The sequence below is a fragment of the Pelodiscus sinensis genome, chromosome 2 (assembly GCF_049634645.1).
Source record: "Pelodiscus sinensis isolate JC-2024 chromosome 2, ASM4963464v1, whole genome shotgun sequence".
Taxonomy (NCBI): domain Eukaryota; kingdom Metazoa; phylum Chordata; order Testudines; family Trionychidae; genus Pelodiscus; species Pelodiscus sinensis.
Window position 1 is genome coordinate 43,519,375 of NC_134712.1, and position 23,456 is coordinate 43,542,830.

The 23,456-nt window shown below is 43.6% G+C and overlaps 2 protein-coding genes across 3 annotated transcripts in view; one reads left to right on the forward strand and one right to left on the reverse strand.

The window, feature by feature from the left end:
• Positions 1 to 1,240, reverse strand: part of DECR1 (2,4-dienoyl-CoA reductase 1) — a 32,352-nt gene extending 31,112 nt beyond the window's left edge. Inside the window, exon 1 of the mRNA XM_075920423.1 lies at positions 1,082 to 1,240. Within this exon, the coding sequence (XP_075776538.1) occupies positions 1,082 to 1,159 (78 nt within the window). The 5' untranslated portion in view covers positions 1,160 to 1,240. The remainder of the gene's footprint in view (positions 1 to 1,081) is intronic.
• Positions 1,241 to 3,905: 2,665 nt separating this feature from the next.
• Positions 3,906 to 23,456, forward strand: part of NBN (nibrin) — a 52,292-nt gene continuing 32,741 nt past the window's right edge. The window contains exons 1-5 of one of the 2 annotated variants that reach the window (XM_075920420.1): positions 3,906 to 4,083; positions 8,086 to 8,219; positions 12,762 to 12,910; positions 17,764 to 17,923; positions 20,896 to 20,999. In XM_075920420.1, coding sequence (XP_075776535.1) covers positions 4,041 to 4,083; positions 8,086 to 8,219; positions 12,762 to 12,910; positions 17,764 to 17,923; positions 20,896 to 20,999 — 590 coding nt within the window. In that variant the 5' untranslated portion in view covers positions 3,906 to 4,040. Of the gene's footprint in view, positions 4,084 to 8,085; positions 8,220 to 12,761; positions 12,911 to 13,253; positions 13,376 to 17,763; positions 17,924 to 20,895; positions 21,000 to 23,456 lie in introns of those variants that run through there. The other variant, XM_075920421.1, reaches the window with a different exon arrangement.

Here is a 23,456-nt window from a genome sequence, read left to right on the forward strand (position 1 = left end):
TTGAATGTATGGCAAGGTGACTGTGACTCTACCTAAGCAAGTTACACTGAGTGGGTGGAGGGAGATGGAAGGTGTTCACTGGGTTCCTGGGGGAGAGAGGGGAGAAATAGAGTGGATTTCCAGTGCTGTCAACTCTCACAATGTTAACAATTCTTTTGATATCAGTTGGTATTTTTAAAAGCCCTAGTTACTGAAATCAAAACATTAAATGAGAATCTCAAATTTCATTAAAAGTAAATTTCTAGCCATTAAGGTGGTAGAGGAAAAGTTCAAACAATTAACCAAGGGCATCCTAAAGGCTAATAAACCAAAAAGCAAATAAAAAGAAATCAGTTTATTGTTTTAAATTTCATTATAAGCCAATTTCCTGATTTTTTTTAAACATTTGAGATAGGCAATGCTGAATGTCACTATTCTGCAGGGGTTAGCACTGCATCCAAACAGAGGGGAATCAAGATGGGCTATTCTAATTTCTTGGATACAGTTACACTGTGCGGGACTGGAGAAGAATGGAAGATGGGGACAGGTTACCATAACAAAAGTATGTTTGCTAGAAGATGATAGGGGTACACTGTGCCCTAGTTATGGATAGCAGCCTGTATCTGAAGGGAATGGGTGTTGCAGATGGTGCCTTGGTCAGGGAGGGCAGCCTGTGTCTGACAGGGGCAAGTGTTACACATTGCGCCCTGGTCATGGAGGGGGGAAGTCTATGTCTGATGGGAGGTGGGAGTTGCACAGTGTGCCCTAGTCATGGGGAGCAGCCTGTGTCTTATGGGGTCAGGTTTTGGATACTGTACCCTTGTCATGGGGGGAGGTGTGGAGTGAGAAGGGCGGCCTGTATCTGACAGGGGCAGGTGTTGCATGTTGTATCCTAGTCATGGGGGCAGACTGTGGGTACCAGACAGACAGAACATATGCTGTGCCTATGGCTGGGTAGCCTGTGGGTGCAGGGGAGAGGGACACACACTGTGCCCGGGGCAGGAGGGCAGCATATGGGGGCGAAGGACAGGCAACCGCCGTACTACTCGGGCGCGGGAGGGGGGGAGCAGCGCCTCTCCGCGGGGTGGGGGGGGCGCCTTACCCGCCTGGTGGGAGGGAAACGCGCAGCAGCAGCGGCAGCCCAGAGGGCGCGGTGCCAGCAGCCTACCCGGAGCGCCATGCCCGCAGCACCACCGGACCGACCTTTGCTCCGCTACTTCCGTGGCAGCGCCGCCCTGGAGCAAAGGGGCGGGGCTTCGAGCCCCGCTCTGGCCCCGCCCTTTGGTCTCGTGCGTGTGAGTTGGGGGGGGGTTTCCCTTGCAAGGGTTGCGCGCGCGCGCACTCGCAGGCTGCAGCTGCCCAAGTAGGCCGGGCCGGCAGGAATCGCAGCGCAGCCCCGCCCCGCCCGTTTTCACCCGTCACTCGTAGTTCTACCCATTGGTGAAATGCTGTTGCCCATGTAAGCGCCAGCGGTGCTCAAGCGGCTGGCTCGAGCCTGAACCAGATTTGTCCGTTTGTCTGGCCACTCCCGCCTGCCTCTGTCTACACACAGCCACGCCTTCTCCAGTGTAAGCACAGCCTGAAGCTCAGCCTGCTCCTTCCACCACTGCAGCCTCCTGTGCCTCCTTTCCGGCTGCATAGATAATTGCTAGTGCCGTAAGTGGTGGGTGTGAAGGAGGATCCATTTTAATTGATCAAAAACTGCCTAGGAGACAAAAGCATAGAGCAGATAGTTAATTTTCATCATAGCAAGAAGATAAACAGTAGAGTGCCTCAAGATGCTATACTCGATCCTGTTTAATTTCTTGGCAAGTACTCCACTTTCGTGTACCAGTATTGGTGAGGAGTTGAGATGAGAGCTATTTATGTTATTTAATCCCCATGACTATTAAGTGCTTTTTGACCATGTAATTGTTTACTTATAGCAAATACACTAATAAGAGTCCAATAAAGATTATTTAGAAAATAAAAAGCAGTAAGATAAGGACAAACATTATTAGAAAAGAAAAAATGAATATTTTGGTGAAATATTTCGAATAAACTATTATTAAATCTTCCATTTATCAACAGAAAAGATACATCTGGCTCTGACAAGTTGTCCCACTAGTGTGTTTTAGCTCTGATGTGGAGTCTCTAGACCTAAGAGATCATACTCTATGCCTGTTCTATTCTGGGCTTCTGTTGAGGCTTCCAGGAAGGATGTCAAGTTGATCATGCACAATGTAGGCAGGTGGTAAGTGAGAGGATGAATGGGGCATGTTCTTTTCTTCAAGTTTTTTACTACAGTTCTCCATTTACAGCCTCTTCCTGACTTACAAACCAAGCAATTGGTCATAACTCAGTTCGTTCGTAAGTCGGACCCCATAGAGTTACACGCGACCGCGCTGTTCGTAAGCACGGATCATGTTCCTAGGTTGGGGTCCACCATTTACAACAGCTTTGTCATAAGTCGACCATTAGCAACTCGGGGACCGGCTGTATAGGAATAATTGATATAAGAACCTAGTGTAGTGATCAAAACCACTGGTATAAAATCATTTCTATATGAATGTATATGTTGCTTGTAAGACTGAAATCATCTGGGACAGATGTAATTTTTATAAAAGGAGTGCACTGTATCTTGTTGATACTTCCTTGTAAAGGCTGTCCCACCTCCAATTTGTTTTGTAACTACATGTCTGTACCTAATAATGACAATTGTCAGGATAGTAATAGAGATGTAGCCATGTTAGTCTGGTCTTGCTGAAACAAAAGACAGGACTATGCAGCACTTTAAAGACTAACAAGATGGTTTATTAGGTGATGAGCTTTCGTGGGCCAGACCCACTTCCTGAGATCAAATTGTGGAAGAAAATTGGAATGACCATATATACCAAAGGGATACAATAAAAAAGTGAACACATATAAAATAGACAAATCAGATTTTAGAACAGAGGGAGGATGGGGGGGGAGGTTAGTGTCTATGAGATAATGTTCTAAAATCTGATTTGTCTATTTTATATGTGTTCACTTTTTTATTGTATCCCTTTGGTATATATGGTCATGCCAATTTTCTTCCACAATTTGATCTCAGGAAGTGGGTCTGGCCCACGAAAGCTCATCACCTAATAAACCATCTTGTTAGTCTTTAAAGTGCTGCATAGTTCTGTCTTTTGTTTCAGTTGTCAGGATGTTCTTAAGTAGCACCTCAGATCCATGGAAACCACTTTCTCTCTAAGTCACTGATAGTTGAGTTTGTTAGCCTTCAGAATATGTTGCAAGGCTTAACTTTCTCCCCTGTAATGGTACTTGTAAGTGTAAGGTGATGGATAGAGACTGTGATCCTGAGGGGAGAGTATGTGTGTGCATGCAGGCCACAAGGTTATTAGTTTTTATATTTATGTAAATGTTGGGTTGATATGGGAAACTGAAGTGTCTATCTAGATGGATTATCAAGGCTGCTCAGTGTACTGGAAAGGAGCTCTGGTATAGTTTGTAAACATTTACATTAAAATATTAAGCTGGTATTGTGATAGGGATGCCTGGCAGGAATTAGATAGGAACTTCAGCCTCATTTTATGTGTGCAGTCAGGAGACAGTCATACAATAGCTGATGGGCACAGTTGAAACTGGTGTCAGAGGAGAACAGATCCATGCCCTGGCTTCTGAGTCCCTCTCCTAAATCTCTGGAAAAATAGTCATATTGTAAATTCCAATATTTGATTCAACGAATCATTTCTAGCAAGTCTCTTCATAGCGCTGGATAAGGTGTTTGAGTTGCCAGCAACGCAGCATCCGCTTCTTCCCACCACTGCCTGACTCTGGCTGGCAGCGAGTGACCCTGCGAGTGACCCTGCACCCACCCCGTGCCCTCTCTCTGGCTGGCGCAAGCTCTTTCCCTTCCCTCCTACGTCCGTCCAGCCACCGCGCCTGCGCGGAATCAGCTATGCCCCTCCCGGGCGACAGGTGGCGCGGTACGACTTGTGCCTCGGCGAATTCTGGCCGTGGCCGCGCGGAAGGGCGCACGGGGACGCGCCTGTGAGGACGCGGCTCGGCGGACTTGGCTCCCCTGCCCCGCTGGGATGTGGAAGCTGGTGCCAGCGGCAGGGCCCGCGCCCGCCCCAGGTAAGTGCTGGCAGCAGCGCCCCTCCCCCAGCCGGACTCTGGCTGGCAGCAGCGCGGTGTCCCCTGCTTCCGGCCCGCTGCCACCGCGCTCTGTGCCATGCCCGTGGGGCGGGGCCACGCGGCGGCGCCGGGGCGGGTCAGAGGCGCTGGAAGCCGGGGTGCTGGGAGTGCTGCCTGTCACGGGCCGGCCGGCCTGGTGCAGCGGGGTTCAGCTCCCTGCCCCCGGTGTGCGAGCTCGCAGCGAGCAACCCGCGGGGGCTTTCTGGCTCCTGTCTGCTGTAGGGGGGCTTGCAGCGCCAGTGGCCCCGCCCCCTGTAAATCAGGTTTTTATATTGCGTGTAATTGGGCTGGTCTCCTAACTCTGTCGGTGCCTGATTTTGTCACTTGGACGGTATCACGTGCTATGAGTTCCACAGGGGAAGCACACCTCCTTACAAATGCATTTTACTCATTTTAATGTGATTGCCCTTTCATATAATCCTAGGGCTGGAAGAGACCTCAGGAGGTCATCCAGTCCAGACCCCTGCCCAAAGCAGGACCAATCCCAACTAAATCAACCCAGCCAGGGCTTTGGAGACTTAAACACCTCTAGGGATGGTGATTCCACCACCTCCCTAGGTAACCCATTCCAGTGCTTCACCACCCTCCTAGTGAAATAGTTTTTCCTAATATCCAATCTGGACTTCCCCCACTGTAACTTGAGACCATTGCTCCTTGTTCTGCCATCCATCACTACTGTGAACAGCCTTTCTCCTTCCTCTTTGGAACCTCCCTTTGGAAAGTTGAAGGCTGCTATCAAATCCTCCCTCACTCTTCTCTTCTGCAGACTAAATAAACCTAAATTCCTCAGCCTCTCCTCATAGGTCATGTACTCCAGCCCCCTGATCATTTTGATTGCTCTCAGCTGGACCCTCTCCAATGTGTCCACATCCTTTATATAGTGCAGGGCCCTGAACTGGACACAGTATTCCAGATGTGGCCTCACCAGTGCCAAATAAAGGGGAATAATCACATCTTTGGATCTGCTGGCAATGCTCCTCCTAATGCAACCTAATATGCCATAAGCCTTCTTGGCTACAAGGGCGCACTGTTGACTCATATCCAGCTTCTCATCCATTGTAATCCCCAGGTCCTTTTCTGCAGAATTGCTACTTAGCCAGTCGGTCCCCAGCCTGTAACAGTGCTTGGGATTCTTCCTTCCCAAGTGCAGGACTCTACAGTTGTCCTTGTTGAACCTCATTAGATTTCTTTTGGCCCAAGCCTCTAATCTGTCTAGGTCACTCTGGCCTCTATTCCTGCCCTCCAGCAAATCTATCTCTCCCCCTATTTTAGTGCCATCCGCAAACTTGCTGAGAGTGCAATCCATCCCCTCATCCAAGTCATAAATAAAGATGTTGAACAAAACTGGCCTTAGAACCGATCCTTGGGGCATGCCACTTGAAACTGACTGCCAACCTGACATCCAGCCATTGATCACTACCTGTTGGGCCTGACAATCTAGCCAGTTTTCTATCCACCTTATAGGCCATTTATCCAATCCATAATCCTTAATTTGCTGGCAAGAATATTGTGGGGGACTGTATGAAAAGCTTTGCTAAAGTCAAGATATATCACATCCACTGATCATTTTCATCACTTCTTTCTCTGAAGACTTTTTGGAAACAGTGTGACCAGAACTGGTCATAATATTCTACATGAGACTGTGCTGTTGATTTATGTAATATTTTCAGTTATTATTTTCTATCATTCTTTATGCAGGTTAGCAATTTGTTTGCATTTTTTATTGCTATTGCATGTTTCAGAGAGGTTTCCTTATGTTGTCCATAGTGGTCTGTCTGTGTGTGTGTGTGTGTGTGTGTGTGTGTGTGTGTGTGTGTGTGTGTGTGTAAAGTTAATTTACTTGTACTTTGTATGAGCAGTGCAAATTTGTTCATTGCAATATGCTTTACTTTGTATGTGTCAATAATGAACTTCCTCTGCCATCCAGCTTTGTTAGGGCCCCTGGGTTTCTGTAATCATATATATTCTTAACCACGCAAAGTAACTTTTTATTTACTTTGAACATCCTAAATCTTGTCACTATTCACTTCACCCTCCTTTGTATCTAATTTGTAAATATATTAAAATAATGTCAGCAACATATAGCTAGTATTTATTAACTATTAGAATTAATTTTTATCCCCTCTGTCATTTAAGCCCACTCTCAGCAAGAACTGTAATGACAGTGCAAGAATTAGATTAAAATTTTTGTAAAACATGGTGTTGTGACCTCAGTTATATTGCTTAGTCAGTTAATGGTTTATCTGAGGGCAGCAATTGTATTTACAAGAAGTTTTACTTCATGTAAATACAGTGAAATAGAATGTATACATTTCTTCTGTTGAGTTAAAATGTGAAAAGATTTTGAGGAGGAAAAAATACTTTGCATTTTTAATAAATTCTTCAGGAAAATAGTCCTTCATCTTTCCTCACTATGATTTGAGTTTTATTGCTCGCAAAAGATATCAAATGGATGGAGGATTACAGGCTCCAGAAACATCAAGTTGAAGAACTCATGCAGCATGGATAACTTGAGTGCCTTTGTGTGGTGGAACTGTCTTTTTTGCATACCTCATCCCTGATCTTGCTGAGTTATTTTTCAGGAGGATCATTTATTCTTCATGCTTGTTCATTCTTTGGTTTCTTGACTAAGGTCTGGAATACACTAAACAGTTTTTCTATCATAGTTATGTCAGAAGAATAATATTTTTACCTGACCTAGCTATCCTAGGCTTTTAAGCCTGCTCTCCGTGCATGCTGGCTCTGCGGACCCTCTTGCCCTCTCTTTTGCTGCCTTTTACAAAGGTAGTGGTGGGGAGGGGCAAGCAGGAGTTGATGCTAGAGGGAGCAGCAGCATGGAGTAGCAGGGGGCTCTCTAGGAGTGGGGCCGGGAATGCACTGGCTGCCAGTCCCGCCTCTGGGGACTATCAAACAGTTGTGTAACTACTAAAATTTGATGTAGTTACATGACCATTCAATTACATTCTATACTATAGAATCATAGAACAATAGAACTGAAAGGGACCTCGAGAGGTCATTGAGTCCAGTCCCCTGCCTTCACAGCAGGACCAAGTACCATCCCGGAGAGACATCTGTCTAACCTGCTCTTACATATCTCCAGTGATGGCGATTCCACAGCCTCCCTAGGCAATTCATTTCAGTGTTTAGCCACCTTGATAGGAAGTTTTTCCTAATGTCCAAGCTAAACCTCCCTTGTGGCTGTTTAAGCCCACTGCTGCTTGTCCTATCCTCGGAGGCCAAGGAAAACAATTTTTCTCCTTCCTCCTTGTAGCACGTTTTTAGATACTTGAAAACTTCTATCATGTCCCCTCTCAGTCTTCTCCTTTCCAAACTAAACAAGCCCAATTCTGTCAGTCTTCCCTTATAGCTCATGTTCTCTAGACTGTTAATCATTTTTGTTGCTTTTCTCTGGACCTTCTCCAATTTCTCCACGTCTTTCTTGAAATGTGGTACCCAGAACTGGACACAATACTCCAGTTGAGGCCTAATCAGTGCAGAGTAGAGCGGAAGAATGACTTCTCGTGTCTTGTTCACAATATTCTTGTTAATGCATCCCAGAATCATGTTTGCTTTTTTCACAACAATGTCACACTGTTGACTCATATTTCGCTTGTGGTAAATAGCAGTATGATATCCTTTTCCCCGCCACGTAAAACACAATGGTTCCCAAAAAGTATTTTACATTTCCTGTTAGTAATAGTGCAGTATGTGAGTTTTTTTAGTTTAAGCATCTGATGTACTTCATTTTCTTTTTCATCACAACAGTGAGTGCACCTTAAGTGTGCAGGAGCCAGTGAGAAGGGGAAAATGTAGCTGTAAAATTAGTTGCACTTCTAGTCATACCTGATAGACCTAGGATTACAAGACTGCAAGCTTTTGAATGGCTCACAGGTACTTTATGTTTTTCTGTTATTAAATCTTTGTTAATTTTGTTGTTATCAGGAGAGCCATATCGACTATTGGTTGGCACTGAGTATGTTGTTGGACGCAAGAACTGTTCAATTTTAATTCAGGATGATCAGTCAATCAGTCGAACTCATGCAGTTTTGACTGTCACCCATCCTGAACCTAACCTCGTAAGTATCCACTTGACTATTTTATGGATTTATGGCTTAAACGTGTTTTGCTATGACTAGCTTTAATTCCTCCACCTTTAATATTTGTGCTGCAATATGAAATCAGTCCCATTCTTATTCCAGCAAATCTACATTCATTTTACAGTAGCAGTAGTTTCATGGTATCTTTCTCTTATCTTGAATATTCCTAAGAGCTTGTTTACAGTAGGAAATTGACTGACAAAATTATACTGCTATAATTATATCAGTATAATTCCCCCTCATCAACAATCTTATGCCCACATGGGAAGTTATGCTGGTGTAATTTATATCAGTACATTTCCCTGTGCAGACAAGCCCTGTAAGGTTTGGTATTAGATTGTGACTTGCTTCCTTTTGTGTTCCAAGCTTCTGTCTTTGGGTATGTCTGTATAGCAGCTAGACACCTATGGCTAGCCCATGGCTGCTTACTTGGGCTCAGGGTATGGGGCTCACTTGATTGCTGTGCAAACTTCGAGGCTTGGACTGGAACCCAAGCTCTGAACCCTGCAAGGTGTGGGTCCTGCCCAAACTTGGCAGTGTACACAGCAAAGAAAAATTCCTGCAGCCTGTACCTCACAAACATGAGTTGTCTGGGACTAGCCAGCCACAGGTTTTTCTTTGCTGTCTAGACATACCTGTTAAGGCACATATGTTTAACACTTAGGCTACGTCTAGATTACATCCCTCTGTCGACAGAGGGATGTAAACGAGGCACTTCGAAAGTGCAAATGAAGCGTGGATTTAAATATCCCACGCTTCATTTGCATAATCACCTTAGGGTTTACAGGATAATTCGAAAAAGCCTTCCGTTTTCGAAAGAAGTGCGTCTAGTCCGAGGTTTTACTTTTGAAATGGTGCTTATTCGAAAGAGTGCCATGACATGATTATGCAAATGACGCGCAAGATATTTAAATCCCCGCTTCATTTGCACTTTCAAAGTGCCTCATTTACCTCCCTCTGTTCACAGAGGGATGTCATCTAGATGCAGCTACACTGACTTCTTGAGGTAGGTGGGTCTCGCTTATGTAACTGAACAAAATTTAGTATAATTTGTCCCATGCAAAAATATTTTTCTTGTTATTTTCTGTGATTTATATAAATTACACAGCAAAATTAGAATTTGCATGAGGGAGGAGGAGGAGAGTCCATAAGACTTATAAAGACATAAAATGATCAAGTAAAGCCACGTTTCTCAAACTGCGGGTCCCAACTCACCGGGGGAGTCGCAAGCAACTTAGAGGGGGAAAGTTTGAGAACCCTTGAGTTAAGGTATTTTGATATGAATATTCAGTTACAGGCAGTCCCCGAGTTATGCGGATCCAACTTATGTCGGATCCGCAGTTAACGAACAGGGTTTGCTCCGCATCTCCCTGGTCTGCTGGAGACCAGCAGACCAGGGAGACGGGGAGCAAAGCCTCTGAGGACGCTGGCAGCGGGACAGCCGCGGTGTGTCTGGGCTGTCTGCTGCCTGCGTGCTCCGCGGCTTTGCTCCGGACGCCTGTGGTACAGCAGCTGGGGCGCTGCCGGTTGGTCCCGTAGCGCCGCTCCTCGACGCTACTGGACCAACCCGGCAGCACCCCAGCTGCTCTGCCACAGGCGTCCTGATTCAGCCACTGCTGGTAAGTTTCAGCAGTGGCTGAATCAGGACGCCTGGGGCAGAGCAGCTTGGGTGCTGCTGGGTTGGTCCAGTAGCGTCGAGGAGCGGCGCTACTGGAGAAACCCAGCAGCATACAAGCTGCTCTGCCCCAGGCGTCCCCAAGTCAGCCACTGCTGAAACTGACCAGCGCTGACTACAGGAAGCCCGAAGCAGAGTTGCTCTGCCCCGGGCTTCCTGGAATCAGCCGCTGATCAGTTTCAACAGGCTGAATCTGGACGCCAGTTCTTACATACAGATTCAACTTAAGAACTGCAGGTGTCCCCTAAGTTGAATCTGTATGTAAGAACTGGCGTCCAGATTCAGTATGTAAGAACTGTTGAAACTGATCAGCGGCTGATTCCAGGAAGCCTGGGGCAGAGCAACTCTGCCTCAGGCTTCCTGCAGTCAGCCGCTGGTCACTTTCAACAGCGACTGAATCTGGATGCCAGTTCCGACTTACATAGGGTATGTCTACACTACAGCACTAATTCGAACTAAGCAAATTCGAACTAACGTATCCAGACTAAAAAACTAGTTCGAATTAGCGTTTTGCTAATTCGAACTAGCATGTCCACACAGATTGGACCCTGAACCGGGGTTAAGGATGGCCGGAAGCAGTGCCGGCAGGGCATCAGATGAGGACTTAGAGCATGGAGCTGCTGTCTCAGGCTAGCCGAGGGCTGTGCTTAAAGGGACCCGACCCCCACCCCGGACAGACAATTCTCAGGGGTGCCCCGCTTACAAAGCAGTCCTGGCTTGGATTGCCCGGAGTACCCACACTGGGCATGTCACAGCATTCGGCCATCAGACCGGCTGCAAGTGCCGCAGGCTGCCATCTGGGGAGAGGGGGCAATTGGGGGGCTGCAGGAGAGCTTCCACCCCCAGAAGCCCGCAGAGCCAGCCCAGTCCTCCCCATCGGGGGCTTGTACCCCATTCCTCCCTCACCTCCTTCCACTTACCCTTCCCTACCCCCCCTTCCTGATGTACAAAATAAAGGACACGTGTGTTCAAAAATAGAATCTCTCTTTATTGAACAAAACTGGGGGAGACTGGGAAAAGGAGGTGGGAGAGGGGAAGAGAGAGAGTGGGAGAGGGGAGGGCAACTACAATGATGAGAGGTTTGGAACAGGTCCCATATGAAGAGAGGCTTAACAGACTGGGACTTTTCAGCTTAGAAAAGAGGAGACTGAGGGGGTATATGATAGAGGTCTCTAAAAGCATGAGTGGGGTGGAGAGGGTGCATTCAGAAAAGTTCTTCATTAGTTCCCATAATAGAAGGACTAGAGGACACCAAAGGAAAGGAATGGGTAGCAGGCTTCAAACTAGTATCAGAAAGTTGTTCTTCACAAAGCCAAGAGTCAACCTGTGGAACTCCTTGCTGCAGGAGGCTGTGAAGGCTACAACTAGAACAGAGTTTAAAGAGAAGTGAGTTAAAGTGATGGAGGTTGGGTCCATGGAGTGGTATTAACCAGGGGGTAGGAGTGGTGTCCCTGCCCAAAGTTTGTGGAAGGCTGGAGAGGGATGGCATGAGACAAATGACTTGGTCACTGTCTTCGGTCCATCCCCTCCAGGGTTCCTAGGGTTGGCCGCTGTCGGCAGACAGGCTACTGGGCTAGATGGACCTTTGGTCTGACCCAGTACGGCCATTGTAAGCTCAGGGCTCAGGATCGGGGGTCTCAGTGGACCACCTTGATTTTCATGCACACCTGCTCCTGGGTGGTCAGGCTGGCAGCTCTCCTGCCCTAGACAGCCACTTTCCTGTGCCTGGTCCCAGGAAGAGGGGGAGTGCTGGGGGGCATCGAGTGGCTGGCTCGAGCCGTGCCAGGTGCAGGGTCTGCTGGCTGGGTGCTGGCAGGCTTGCACCTGGCACGGGCATCGTAGCCAGCCCGTGCCCCTTTAAGGGATCTGGGGCTGGGAAGGGGGCATACGAGTTTCCCTGGTGTTGGCCAGAGTGGCCACCAGGGAAAGCTGGGGAGGGCTAGCCTCCCACTTGTTCGAATTAAGGGGCTACACAACCCTTAATTCGAACTAGTAAGTTCGAGCTAGGCTTAGTCCTCATAGAATGAGGTTTACCTAGTTCGAACTAAGCGCTCCGCTAGTTCGAATTAACTTTGTAGTGTAGACATACCCATACAGATTCAACTTAAGAACAAACCTACAGTCCCTATCTTGTACGTAACCCGGGGACTGCCTGTACTTTTATGATGGTTTGTGTATTTGATGACTATCACCTGCAAAAAGTCACCTGAAACGTTGCAGCCATAGAATATAGGTGTGTAGTTTGAGGCACAACCACGTACCCTATTTGTAGCACGAAGTCCCATTAAAATTATAGGTGCTCTGTGTATATGCAGGGTCCACCGAGGGCTTTAATTCTGACCCATAACAAATTCATATGAATATTTTATTTGTAGGGTAAGAGAGCATATCTGTATACATTTTTTCACAGCTTTTAGACTGGTAACAGAAAAGGCAAAAAAATGAGCAATGGTATACCAATGTTACACAATGATTTACTAAAAGTGGTAGGAAATGCATCCCAATATCGCTATGTTAATACATCTTGATAGAAGTACCGTGGGTACAGAGGCAATGGTATCATGAGTTAAGGTAGTGGTAGTGAATTATAGCCAAAGATGAATGCAAAAAAATACTACTACTCAAGTAATTATGGAGAATTTTTTTCTCAGCCGTTTATAATGAAGAAGCAGGTCATAAACTTTGAACTACATAGCTAAGATATTTGTTCCAGCGTACTGTATACTTATAAGATATTCATACTATTGGCCTAAGATACATGCTTTCATTTTATACATCTGCTGCTTCTTGTTGTATAACAATATATATTTGAGTATCTAATAAGACAATTTTATATTCATTTTCAGAGTCAAGCTCTCACAGTCCCTGAATTGGTAATAAAAGACACCTCTAAGTATGGTACATTTGTTAATGGAGAAAAACTTTTGAATGGTACTTCTCGAACTTTGAAGTCTGGTGATAGAGTCAATTTTGGAGTCTTTGAAAGCAAGTTTAGGTGAGAACTAATTGGATTGATTTCTGAAATGCTGAAATCAAACCTGATTTGTTTTAAATAATATCACAGGGTGTACTTCAGGAAGTAAAAGAAAATAATGATACATTTCTATTAAGTAAAGATGGAAAATAAACAGATAAATGTGTCTGTTCAAGCCATGTTCTTGTAGAAGTTTCTGAATAACATTTCCTCCTGTGAATTGAATTTAAAACCTTTGGTGGTAAAATATTAGTCCATAAGTGACACTGCATCATGAGGACTAAGACTTCTACAATTAGCCTAAACAAAGAATAAAAACCATATTTAATAAAACTGTTCTTAAAACATCCGTGAATATTTACAGGAGGAATAAAATTAGGGAGTTGAGAGGAAGTGTGGCAGTCTCCTTTCTTTATCAGTGATGTGGAGAGAAAGAAACTGAGGTAGCTGGGGAGCTGCACTCTTACACAGCCTTGGTTTTAAGAGGTAAGGCAGTGCTTTTCCTCATAAATACACAGTGGTATTCACTGAAGAAATAAAGTTACTGATAACCATTTTTAATGACTTAAAAAGGATGGAAGCTAAGTTTGTGTCTCAAACTGGGCTCCTACTCCATCAGTGATACAAGTGTCATTAGTCTGTAGTAAAATAGCACTCTTCAGTTCTTATAATAATCTATTTTTGGATCTCACTGTGATCGATTGAGTCACAGAGATCCCCTTGAGATTGTCACTTAATGAATGGGCTGATCATACCACTGAGCCCATTTACCTATCCTTTGGGGCATCCCACCTGCCCTGCTAAACCAGGCCCTCCAGTCTTCTCCAGCATTGACACAGAGTTGTGGTCATAGCCCACAGCAGAACAACACAGACACTGAGATCCATTCAGCTCTCAGAAGGTTCAGTCAAAGGGACTTGACACAGCACCCAGGTGCACTGCCCCAACGGGACCAAAACCCCAGATAAATCTTACTCTGTAAAGTTTTTACAAGGTAAGTTCATAAAATGTTTGCTCCCTTTATCAATGAAAGAGAGAGATGCGCGGCTGTTGCTCCCCCTCCCCCAGTAACATTTATTTACACTGGGTTTGTTTATTAATAAACAATAGTGATTTTTATTAAGTATGAAAAGTAGAATTTAAGGTTGGATTGGCATCTATCAGGGATGATCTAGACAGTGCTTGGTCCTGCCATGAGGTCAGGGGACTGGATTCAGTGACCTCGCAAGGTCCTTTCCAATTCTGGTATTCTGTGATTCTGAATTAGGAGTGGGCAATTTTTGATAGGAACCATTCCAAGATTTTGATAAGTGGTAAATAGGTTATTAAGCAAAATAAAACACGCCTGTGAAACTTAGTACTCTTAAGAAACTTGTTATATGCAAATTCTTCCCCTAATAGTAGTTATAATAATTTTTTCTCACAAGCTGGGAACCTCCGAAGTGAACCTCATCCTTGACACTGTTCAGTCTTAGATGTTTCCAGCAGTTATCTTGGGTAGTAAACGGGTGTCCTGGTGTCTTGCAGTCACACCTATTGTTTGGCTTCCCAACTTTATATCACTTTGGCCAAAGGTGGGAGTCCTTTGTATGCAGTTTAAACTTTTCACACTTTGAGTAGAAAAGTACAATAGCCAAAATGGGCAGGGCTTGACAAATGATTCAATCTACTCGCCCGTGGTGAGTAGATTTTAAGCCGGTAAGGCCACGCAGCACGGTCAGCGCTTGCGCTTCCGCGCGGCTGGCAAGCAAGGCTCGCCGCTGCTTGGCGAGCCCTGAAAATGGGTTCCAGCATCAGGTGATCTGGCCAGATGTCTTGGCAGGCCCAACCATATTTCAGTCTTATATAGAAAAACAAGACTATTCACTGATCCTTGATTCAAGTACAGGGCCATTAAATTCCTTGAGTACTGCTAATATCCCTCACTTAGCATGTCTAAATTAGTCAATAGGTTTATACTTCATATTTCCAACTTCAATTACAAGAATGGTACCTGCACACAAATAGAATATACACATGCAACAGGTTTTAAGTTGTCTAATGATACGTTATAAGATGTATTTTGCATAAAGCATCTTCCAGATATACATATTCACAGTCATGTGCATATTTCCCTGAAGAATATGGGGTGCAATGTGTCAATAATGTTTAGCAAATATATCTGAAATGTTACAGAAAACGTCATAGAACCATATATAGCTGAGACTTTAGCACCAGAAATCTGAACAATTCAATGCCAGAGAACAGTGTACAAATACACTCGTGGAAGATGGAGTCATAGGACTGAAAGGAACCTCAAAAGGTCGTCTAGTCCAGTGTTTCTCAACCTTTTTTTATAAAGTGTCCCATTTAAAAAAAAATAAGTACCCCCAGTACCTACAGTTTTCAGACATACAATTTTTTTTCTACCATTGCAATACATTTGTTTAAACAACTTAATTGTAGCCAGGCGGGCGATGAAATTTTGGAGTGTAAAAAGTACAAAAATAATAAAGCGCTGTAAAACTTAAAACAAAAATTCAGTTTTCTTCAAATTTCAGTTGTGTTGATGTACCTCCCCAGACTTCTCTTGAGTACCCCTGAGGGTACTCATACCACTGGTGAGAAACACAGTTCTATGACTGATTATTATGTGAACCTTCTCTGGCAAGTGTTTGTCTAACCTGCTCTTTAAAAAAAATCTCTGTTGATAGAGATTCCACAGCCTCCCCTTTCCTATCATTGACCCCATAGAACTGCTTCTTCCCTCAGCACCTAGGAAAGCTAATGCTGACAGGATCCATAGTAATTTGGCTGCAAAAATTCCAGCATTTTAAAAATTGAGATGCAACTCTTGTGGAGTTGAGACTTCCTTGCTACCCCCAGTCCTCTTACCAGTCCCAGGGTTTTATCCTCCTCCTATGTGGGGAACGGTGCTGGAGCAATGTGTATAGTGGGGGAGGGAAGGTGCCAAGAGCAATTGAGCCAAACTATAAACCCTATATATTATGGAAACTTCTTCAAGCAGGGGTTCTGCTGCATCTCTAATTTCACACCGATGTGGAGGGATGAAGCCAATAATGAACCATATAATTCCCTAATAGAGCAGAAGAGTCAAAACCAAAGAAGAAAATGTAGGTTTCTCATGCAAGATTTAAGGGATAGGAGACTTAATGAGGAAGAGCAATTCAGATTCAGATTAGAGGAACTGTACAGAAGAAGGATTTTTTCCACTAACAGGAGAGAGAAGGCAGTGCTGGAAATGTAAAAGGAATGGACAGAAAATTGAACTGGTAATATTTTTTTAAATTGTATTTCTCATGTAAAGGGAACAAAGTGTTCTTAATCAGTGTACATTTAAATTTAGGCTGAACAAAATTGGTGCGTTCTTTAAAACGGTGACTCTCAATCTTTCCAGACTACTTTCAGGAGTTTGATTTGTCTTGCATGCCCCTATGTTTCACTTCATTTAAAAACTATTTGCTTACAAAATCAGACGTAAATCATTTAGGATATAAATATTGTACATTTCAATGTACAGTATATACAATAGTCACATGAAATTTTAGTTTGTACTGACTTTGTTAGTACATCTTTTATAGTCTTTTTTTAAAGTAGGCAAATAACTAGATGAGTCGATTCCTGAAAGACTTTTGTGTACTCCTGGGCTTCAAATACCTATGGTTGAGAACCAGTGCTTTAAAAGAAGCAACATCTATTTTAACTTGAATGCACTTTGAAATTTGTTAATTATGTATGCATTTTCTTTAATCGGTTGTGCTATTCGATATATTTAGCATATTATGTTAAACCTTAAAAGATCCACGTACAAATTTCTTTCCCAAACTTCCAGTTTCCCTCCAGTTAGAAGGGATGCCTTTGAAGTAAGCATTCACAAGGCTTTCAGGCTCCCAGCTCTTTGGCAGTTGGAGCCTTTGGAGTTCCTGTTGTTTGAGCTGCCTAACTTGCTGACTACTGGGGCTCCACACAGCTCAGAAAGCCCTGGAAATATTTCAGACAGAAATCCTAGTTCTCAGCTAATTTGGCCCACCTTTAATTTCACTTTAAATCAACAGCCATAATCTAAGTTATTGATCACAGTTAACACACATGATTAACTAAAAATCTTAAATTAAAAATTAATTGTGATTAATCAATTTTATTTGCAGTTAAATAGAATACTAAGAAAGTTATTAAATATTTTGTTTTACTACTTTTTTCAAATATATGGATTTAAATTACAATACAGAATACAAAGTGTACAATATTCACTTTGTTTTATTACAAATTTACTGTAAAAATGATGAGTTCACCTCATTCAACTAAGGCAATTTCTTTATAATGAAATGCAGCTTACAAATATAGATTTTTTTTGTTTGTTACATAACTATACTCAAAATTAAATAGTGTAGAAGTTCAGTGCCTACAAGTCCATTCACTCCTACGTTTTGCTCAGCTAAACAACTGGGCAATATTATCTGCTGCCAATGTAAACAAACTTGCTTGTCTAAATCATTAGCTGAATGAAATGTAGGACTGAGTGGACCTATAAGTGTTGTTTTATACTGTTTTGTTTCTGAGAGCAGTTACTTTATGTACATAATTCTACATTTGTAAATTCAACTTTTGTGATAGAGATTGCACTACAGGATGTGTAATGGAATTAAAAATACTATTTCTTTGTTTTTTACAGAGCAAGTATTTGTAATAAAAACAAACTAAAGTGAGCACCGTATACTATTGTAATTGAAATAATTATATTTGAAAATGTAGAAAATAGCCAAAAAGACTAAAATAATTAGTATTCTATTACTGTTTGTGTGGTTAATCATAATTAATTTTTTTAATTGCTTGACAGTCGTAGACAATTCTCTTCTGTAACTTGTTCCTTGCAGAGTGGAATATGATCCCTTGATTGTCTGCTCTTCGTGTTTAGAGGCTTCTGGGAAAACTGCTTTAAATCAAGCTATTCTGCAGCTTGGAGGCATTGTTGTGAATGATTGGTCAAAAGAATGTACTCATCTTGTCATGATATCAGTAAAAGTTACTGTTAAGGTAGGTTGAGTTTCTGCATGTTAATAAATCTTGTGACTTCTGTGTAAAAACATAACAGGGTGAACTCTTAGTGCCCTGTTGAAGTCAGTGGCAGAACTCTCATTGACTTCAGTGAAGCCAAGTTTTCACCCAGGAGAATGATTGTTTTCAAATAGAGTCCTTAAAAACAAACGAAATATGAACATTTAATTACAATCAGAAGAGTCTAAACCAGTGGTCCCCAACCATTTGAGGTTCCCGGATGCCAGGGGGCGTGGCCGTTTGCCCGCCGGGCGCCAGGGGGCGGGGACACTTGCGCGCCCGGGGCCGGCGCCCCCCCACAAGCACCACGCGCCCGGGGCCGGTGCCCCCTCCTGGCCCCTGCAAGCGCCGCGCGCCCGGGGCCGGCACTCCCCTTCCCCCCCCCCCCGCAAGCGCCGCACGCCTGGCGCCGGCGCCCCCTCCAAGTGCCGTGCGCCCAGGGCCGGCACTCCCCTTCCCCCCCCCCCCTGCAAGCGCCGCACGCCTGGCGCCGGCGCCCCCTCCAAGTGCCGTTCGCCCAGGGCCGGCACCCCCTGCAAGCGCCGTGCGCCCGGGGCCGGCGCTCCCCCCGCCAAGCGCCGCGCGCCCGGGGCTGGCGCCCCCTGCAAGTGCCATGCGCCCAGGGCCGGCGCTCCCCCTGCCAAGCGCTGCGCGCCCAGGGCCGGCACCCCCTGCAAGCGCCGCGCGCCCAGAGCGCGGGCGGCCAATCTGCGGCACTCCCAGGGCCGGCGCTCACCGTGCGCCATGTGCCCGGGGCCAGCTCCGGCACCATGCATGCGCCACGTGCCCGGGGCTAGGCCAGCCCCGAGCACATGGCGGGCACACACAAATACCGTGTTGGGGACTATGGGTCTAAACTGTTTATAGAAGTTAAAATATTTTGCAGTTGTCATCTTCTTTTGTGTATGATGCATTTTTCTGGGCTTTATATTTTCTCTTCATAATGATGTTTGAAAATGTAAAAGAAGCAGGCAAGTTAAGTAGTAGAGTAACATAGGAGTTTGCATACCATACTCTTGGGATTGCAGTCCATAACATTGATTATTCTTGTGTCTGATAGAGGCCAGAACCAGATACTTATAGAAGTGCAAGAAACCCAATAGTGAATAGTTATGGAATAATCTGGTCATTTGACGGAGTTAGAAATTGGTTTCCACCTTCAAAGACAGGAATTTAGATCCTTTCTATTTTGTATATTCTATCAGAGGGGTAGCCGGGTTAGTCTGAATCTGCAAAAGTGGCGAGGAGTCCTGTAGCACCTTATAGACTAACTGAAGTGTAGGAGCATAAGCTTTCGTGGGCAAAGACCCACTTCGTCAGATGCGTGACATGCATCTGACGAAGTGGGTCTTTGCCCACGAAAGCTTATGCTCTTACACTTCAGTTAGTCTGTAAGGTGCCACAGGACTCCTCGCCGCTGTATATTCTATGTAATTCAACTCTGGATGCTTCCATTGTCCATCTATATGTACGAAGTATATCTACACTACAAACTTTGGCTGACTCAAGTTACTTCAGCATAAAGCTATCTCAGTTACTATATCTCTCATTTGTGTACATATTTGGCTTTTTGCGTTTGCACTGTATATGCTCATATGCAGGGCTCGCCGAACCGCGGCGAGCCCCTCTCGCCAGCCATGCTGTCCGGTGATCTGCGCATGCATAGATCATTCTGCGCATGCGCAGATCACCTGAACCCAGCTCTTCTGGGTTGCAATCTACTTGCCACAGGAGAGTAGATTGCATTATTTGTCGAGTCCTGCTCATATGGAGTATTTGTTTTGATGCCTATTGCTGTGCAGCATGCGTAGGTATCGCAGGGTGAAACTTGACATTGTCCAGCACAGTGTCTTTTGGTAATGCAATGTGTGATAGAAATGAGTTGTTCAGGGGTGACTGGAAACAAAGGGTGAAGTTCCCAACATGCAGCTTCCTCCATTCCACAGAGTCATCCATATTTCATATTTTTTGAGCTTTTAAAAATCTTGAAAATCTGCATCCCCCTACACAGTTGTTATGAGTGTTGCAAACACAGGATGCACACTCTTTTTGCTATTTTCAAAGCTTCAAGAAAAACTGGAGGCCACTTAGGGTGACATAAGCAAACACAGTGTCTACTCCAGGGATGGGCAAGACAGCCTCAGTGGGCTGGATCTGGCCTGCCAAGCCAGTGTATCTGGCATGTGGCCGCCCTGCCACTCTCCTGCCCCAGCTCTTACTACTTTTAAACTGCAGAGCCACAGCAGAGGTAGCTCCTGGACCAGCGCAAACTGGGGCAGATCACCTTCCCTTATCAACTGATCGATTAGTCAGTTGCCCACCTCTTAACATTCTTACTCCACTTATCAGTTAATGATTTAAGCAGCTACATCATTACGTCCCTGGTGTAAGAACAAAACTACTTAGGCTAACATACATTCCACATTTGAAACCTTACATCAAGGCTACTCAACTTTGGAAGGCCTGCAGGCCACAGTGATACTCACAGCACATGCCAATGGCCACAATTTAAGTATGGTTGCATATACATACAAATATATATGCAAATAGCTTCTTTCACACTGAAGGACACAAATACAAAGAGTAAGGCAAGACTACACAACATGTAGGCCCCATTTAAGTCAGTTCTGCTGATATTAATAAAATTCAATATTTACTCAATTTCTACCCATATGGCAGCACTTTTAATGAGCAATGACAGTTCAGGAATTTTAAAACAGGAGGCCATTGTATTGACTACTTTTCTGTTTTGGATCCCACTCGTGGGCTGTGTGTTGAGCCCCTGTGTAAATCCAAACTGCAGTGCAGGCCTCAAACAGGCTGCGGGGCTACGTGCGACCCATGGGCCACATGTTGAGTAGTCCTGCCTTACATAAATACTCTGTTCTGGGTGACAGCATACTTTGCTTGAATACTTGAGTATGGTAATTAATATCTTTGTTTCTTTTCAGACTATATGTGCTTTGATTTGCAATCGACCAATTATAAAGCCAGAGTACTTTGTGGAATGTATTCAAGCCATTCAATCCAAGCAACAGTTACCAAAACTGGAAAGGTAAATGGCATGTTTTCAGTACTACAAAGTTGCATTTAGCATGGCTTAGTTTCATTTGATACTTATGTGACTTGGGTGCTAGATTAATCATCTTTCATTTTGTTTCTCACACCTATTTTCTGAATTTATATAATTATATTACTTCTGCAACAAGAAGCCTCATCAACTGTCCTGCTTACATGTAACTGTTACGTCTTACTGCATGTGCAATAGCCTGTATTATTCAGCATGTAGGATAGTCTAACACCATGGTGTCTAACCAGTTCTGAAGTGCCACTATAGTGGCTACTGCTGTAACAAACTAGCCACGCTCAATTGGTCAAATAGCCACATTGTTCAAGCCAACTAGCCACACTCAACCGGCCAAATAGCCACATGGGGTTAATGGCTAGCATGTTGGACACTACAGGTCTAATATCTGTTTGTTACAGTGTATGCATTTATATGGAATATAACTAGTTGATAAGACTTTAACCCATTTATAATAGCATTGCTCTATTTCTCAAAGTATAGAGAGATTTTTACCTTTTCTCTTAAAAGTTCTAATTCCAACTAATATTATGATGCTGTGATCAATTCAATATTTTTTTTTGAATTTACTTTCTTGCCCTGTACAAAGTGAAAAGATGTAAAGTACAGCACTGAAAAAGTTTTGAGTGCAATAATTTGAGTTGCAGCAGGCTGTTTAATTTGAAACATATTACATTCTGGTAATTTTCTTGCCTCCATCCCTGAGGAGTTAACAAAGTTAATATATAAATGTGAGTTCTTGATGTTCATTAGATGCTTAGAGACATTACTAGCTCTACGTAGGCCTCATTTTCAGAGGTTGCCATAGAGATCTCTATGGTAATATATTCAAAGCAGCATGTATACTCTTTTGGGAATAGATACATTAAAAATCTAATTTTCTTGTTTTAAAATAATTATATAAAGCTTACCTCAATATGGAAACTTATTCTATAATTTTTTTCAGTTTGTAAGTCTGGGTTCATTTTAAGCTTTGGTCATCAACAGAAATAATGCAGCTATGTTCAGTTGCTTGAAATACCAATTTTTTGTGCTTTTTTTGGTCTGAAGGTAAATATGCCACTAGATAACAAGAACGAGGTCATGAATCCCGTGTGAAAGAATCACTTTTTTTAATCTTGTGTGACCAGATCGTACATCTCTGGGATACCTCATTTTACAAGATAAATAGGATGCATACTTTGGCTCTATCACACAAATACACAATGTGAATTACACTTAATGCCTGTGTCTCTGAGATTGTTGTTTGGTCTTGTATGTTTCACATTAAGAACATAGGTAGTATCAGAGTAGAAAAGACTAATGGTCCCTTTTAGTCTGCTCTCCTGTCTGAGCCTTCAGTTAATATCACATGCTTTAGACAGAAAGCATCATGGTTTTCACAACTTGTTTGTTCAGAAATTATTCTGGAATAAGATAGGGTATGAATTTAAAGTGCCTGTAGTTACCGACAACCTTTCCATATGTGGATTAGGGATGTTAACGTGTACCCGTGTACACAGTTAACCGGTAAACCTGGGCTCATCGGGTAACTCTCACAGTTATGCACACACAAACAATCCACTGCCTCTGTATCACAAGCAGTGGGATGGGGGAGGTGGGAGCCAGTGCTCAGGGGGGACCTGGTGCTTCTGCTGAGCCGACTGCCCCTACCCTGCCCCGCACTGTTCCCTCTGTATCAGCATTTGCTCCTGCTTGCCCCCCCTGCATGTAAACATTTCAGTAGTTATACTTTTACAAAAATAAACATATTTTAACATTCCTAAGGTGGATGCTCTCTTATTTCCTGGTTTAGCTTAATCTTAAACTAAATCGGCAATAGCTCTGAAGCACTCAGCTGGATAGATATTGTAATTATAGGTGCTGTTCTTCTGTTCTTAAATCTTTAATTAAGATTTTGCCTCATTGATAATCTGTGACAGTAAACTTTGTAAGTAAAATGGAAGGGTTATTATCTTTAATATGCTGTGAAGTTAAAGACAATATAAAATAAAGTCAAAACATTACATTAAGTGGTTAGGATGCATGATACAAGAAAAATAAGGCATGCTATGTTCTGCAGTACTTAGTTGAAGAAGACATTTGAAAAGCCATTTTTCATTTTGTATATGTACGCAATCTTGGTTTTCCCTCATATATTCTTTTAAATTTTGTGAGTATTAGATGCCATCACGTGGGGTGGGGCTAGGGGCTGTTTGTTTGGAGTTTTCTTTAGGTATCTAAAAATGAATAGAGATTGTTTTAGATATCGAAGGGTTGCTGGAAAGAAATGTAATTTCTTTTTTAATATGTCTGAAGCTAATTATTGATGTAATACTTTAAAGAAAAATTGCTGTTAAATCAATCAAGCGTCACTGGAGTTAGTGTCTCTGAACAAGAAGAATTTATCTCAGTAATTACTGGCCTTCCCTATTTTAAAATTATAGA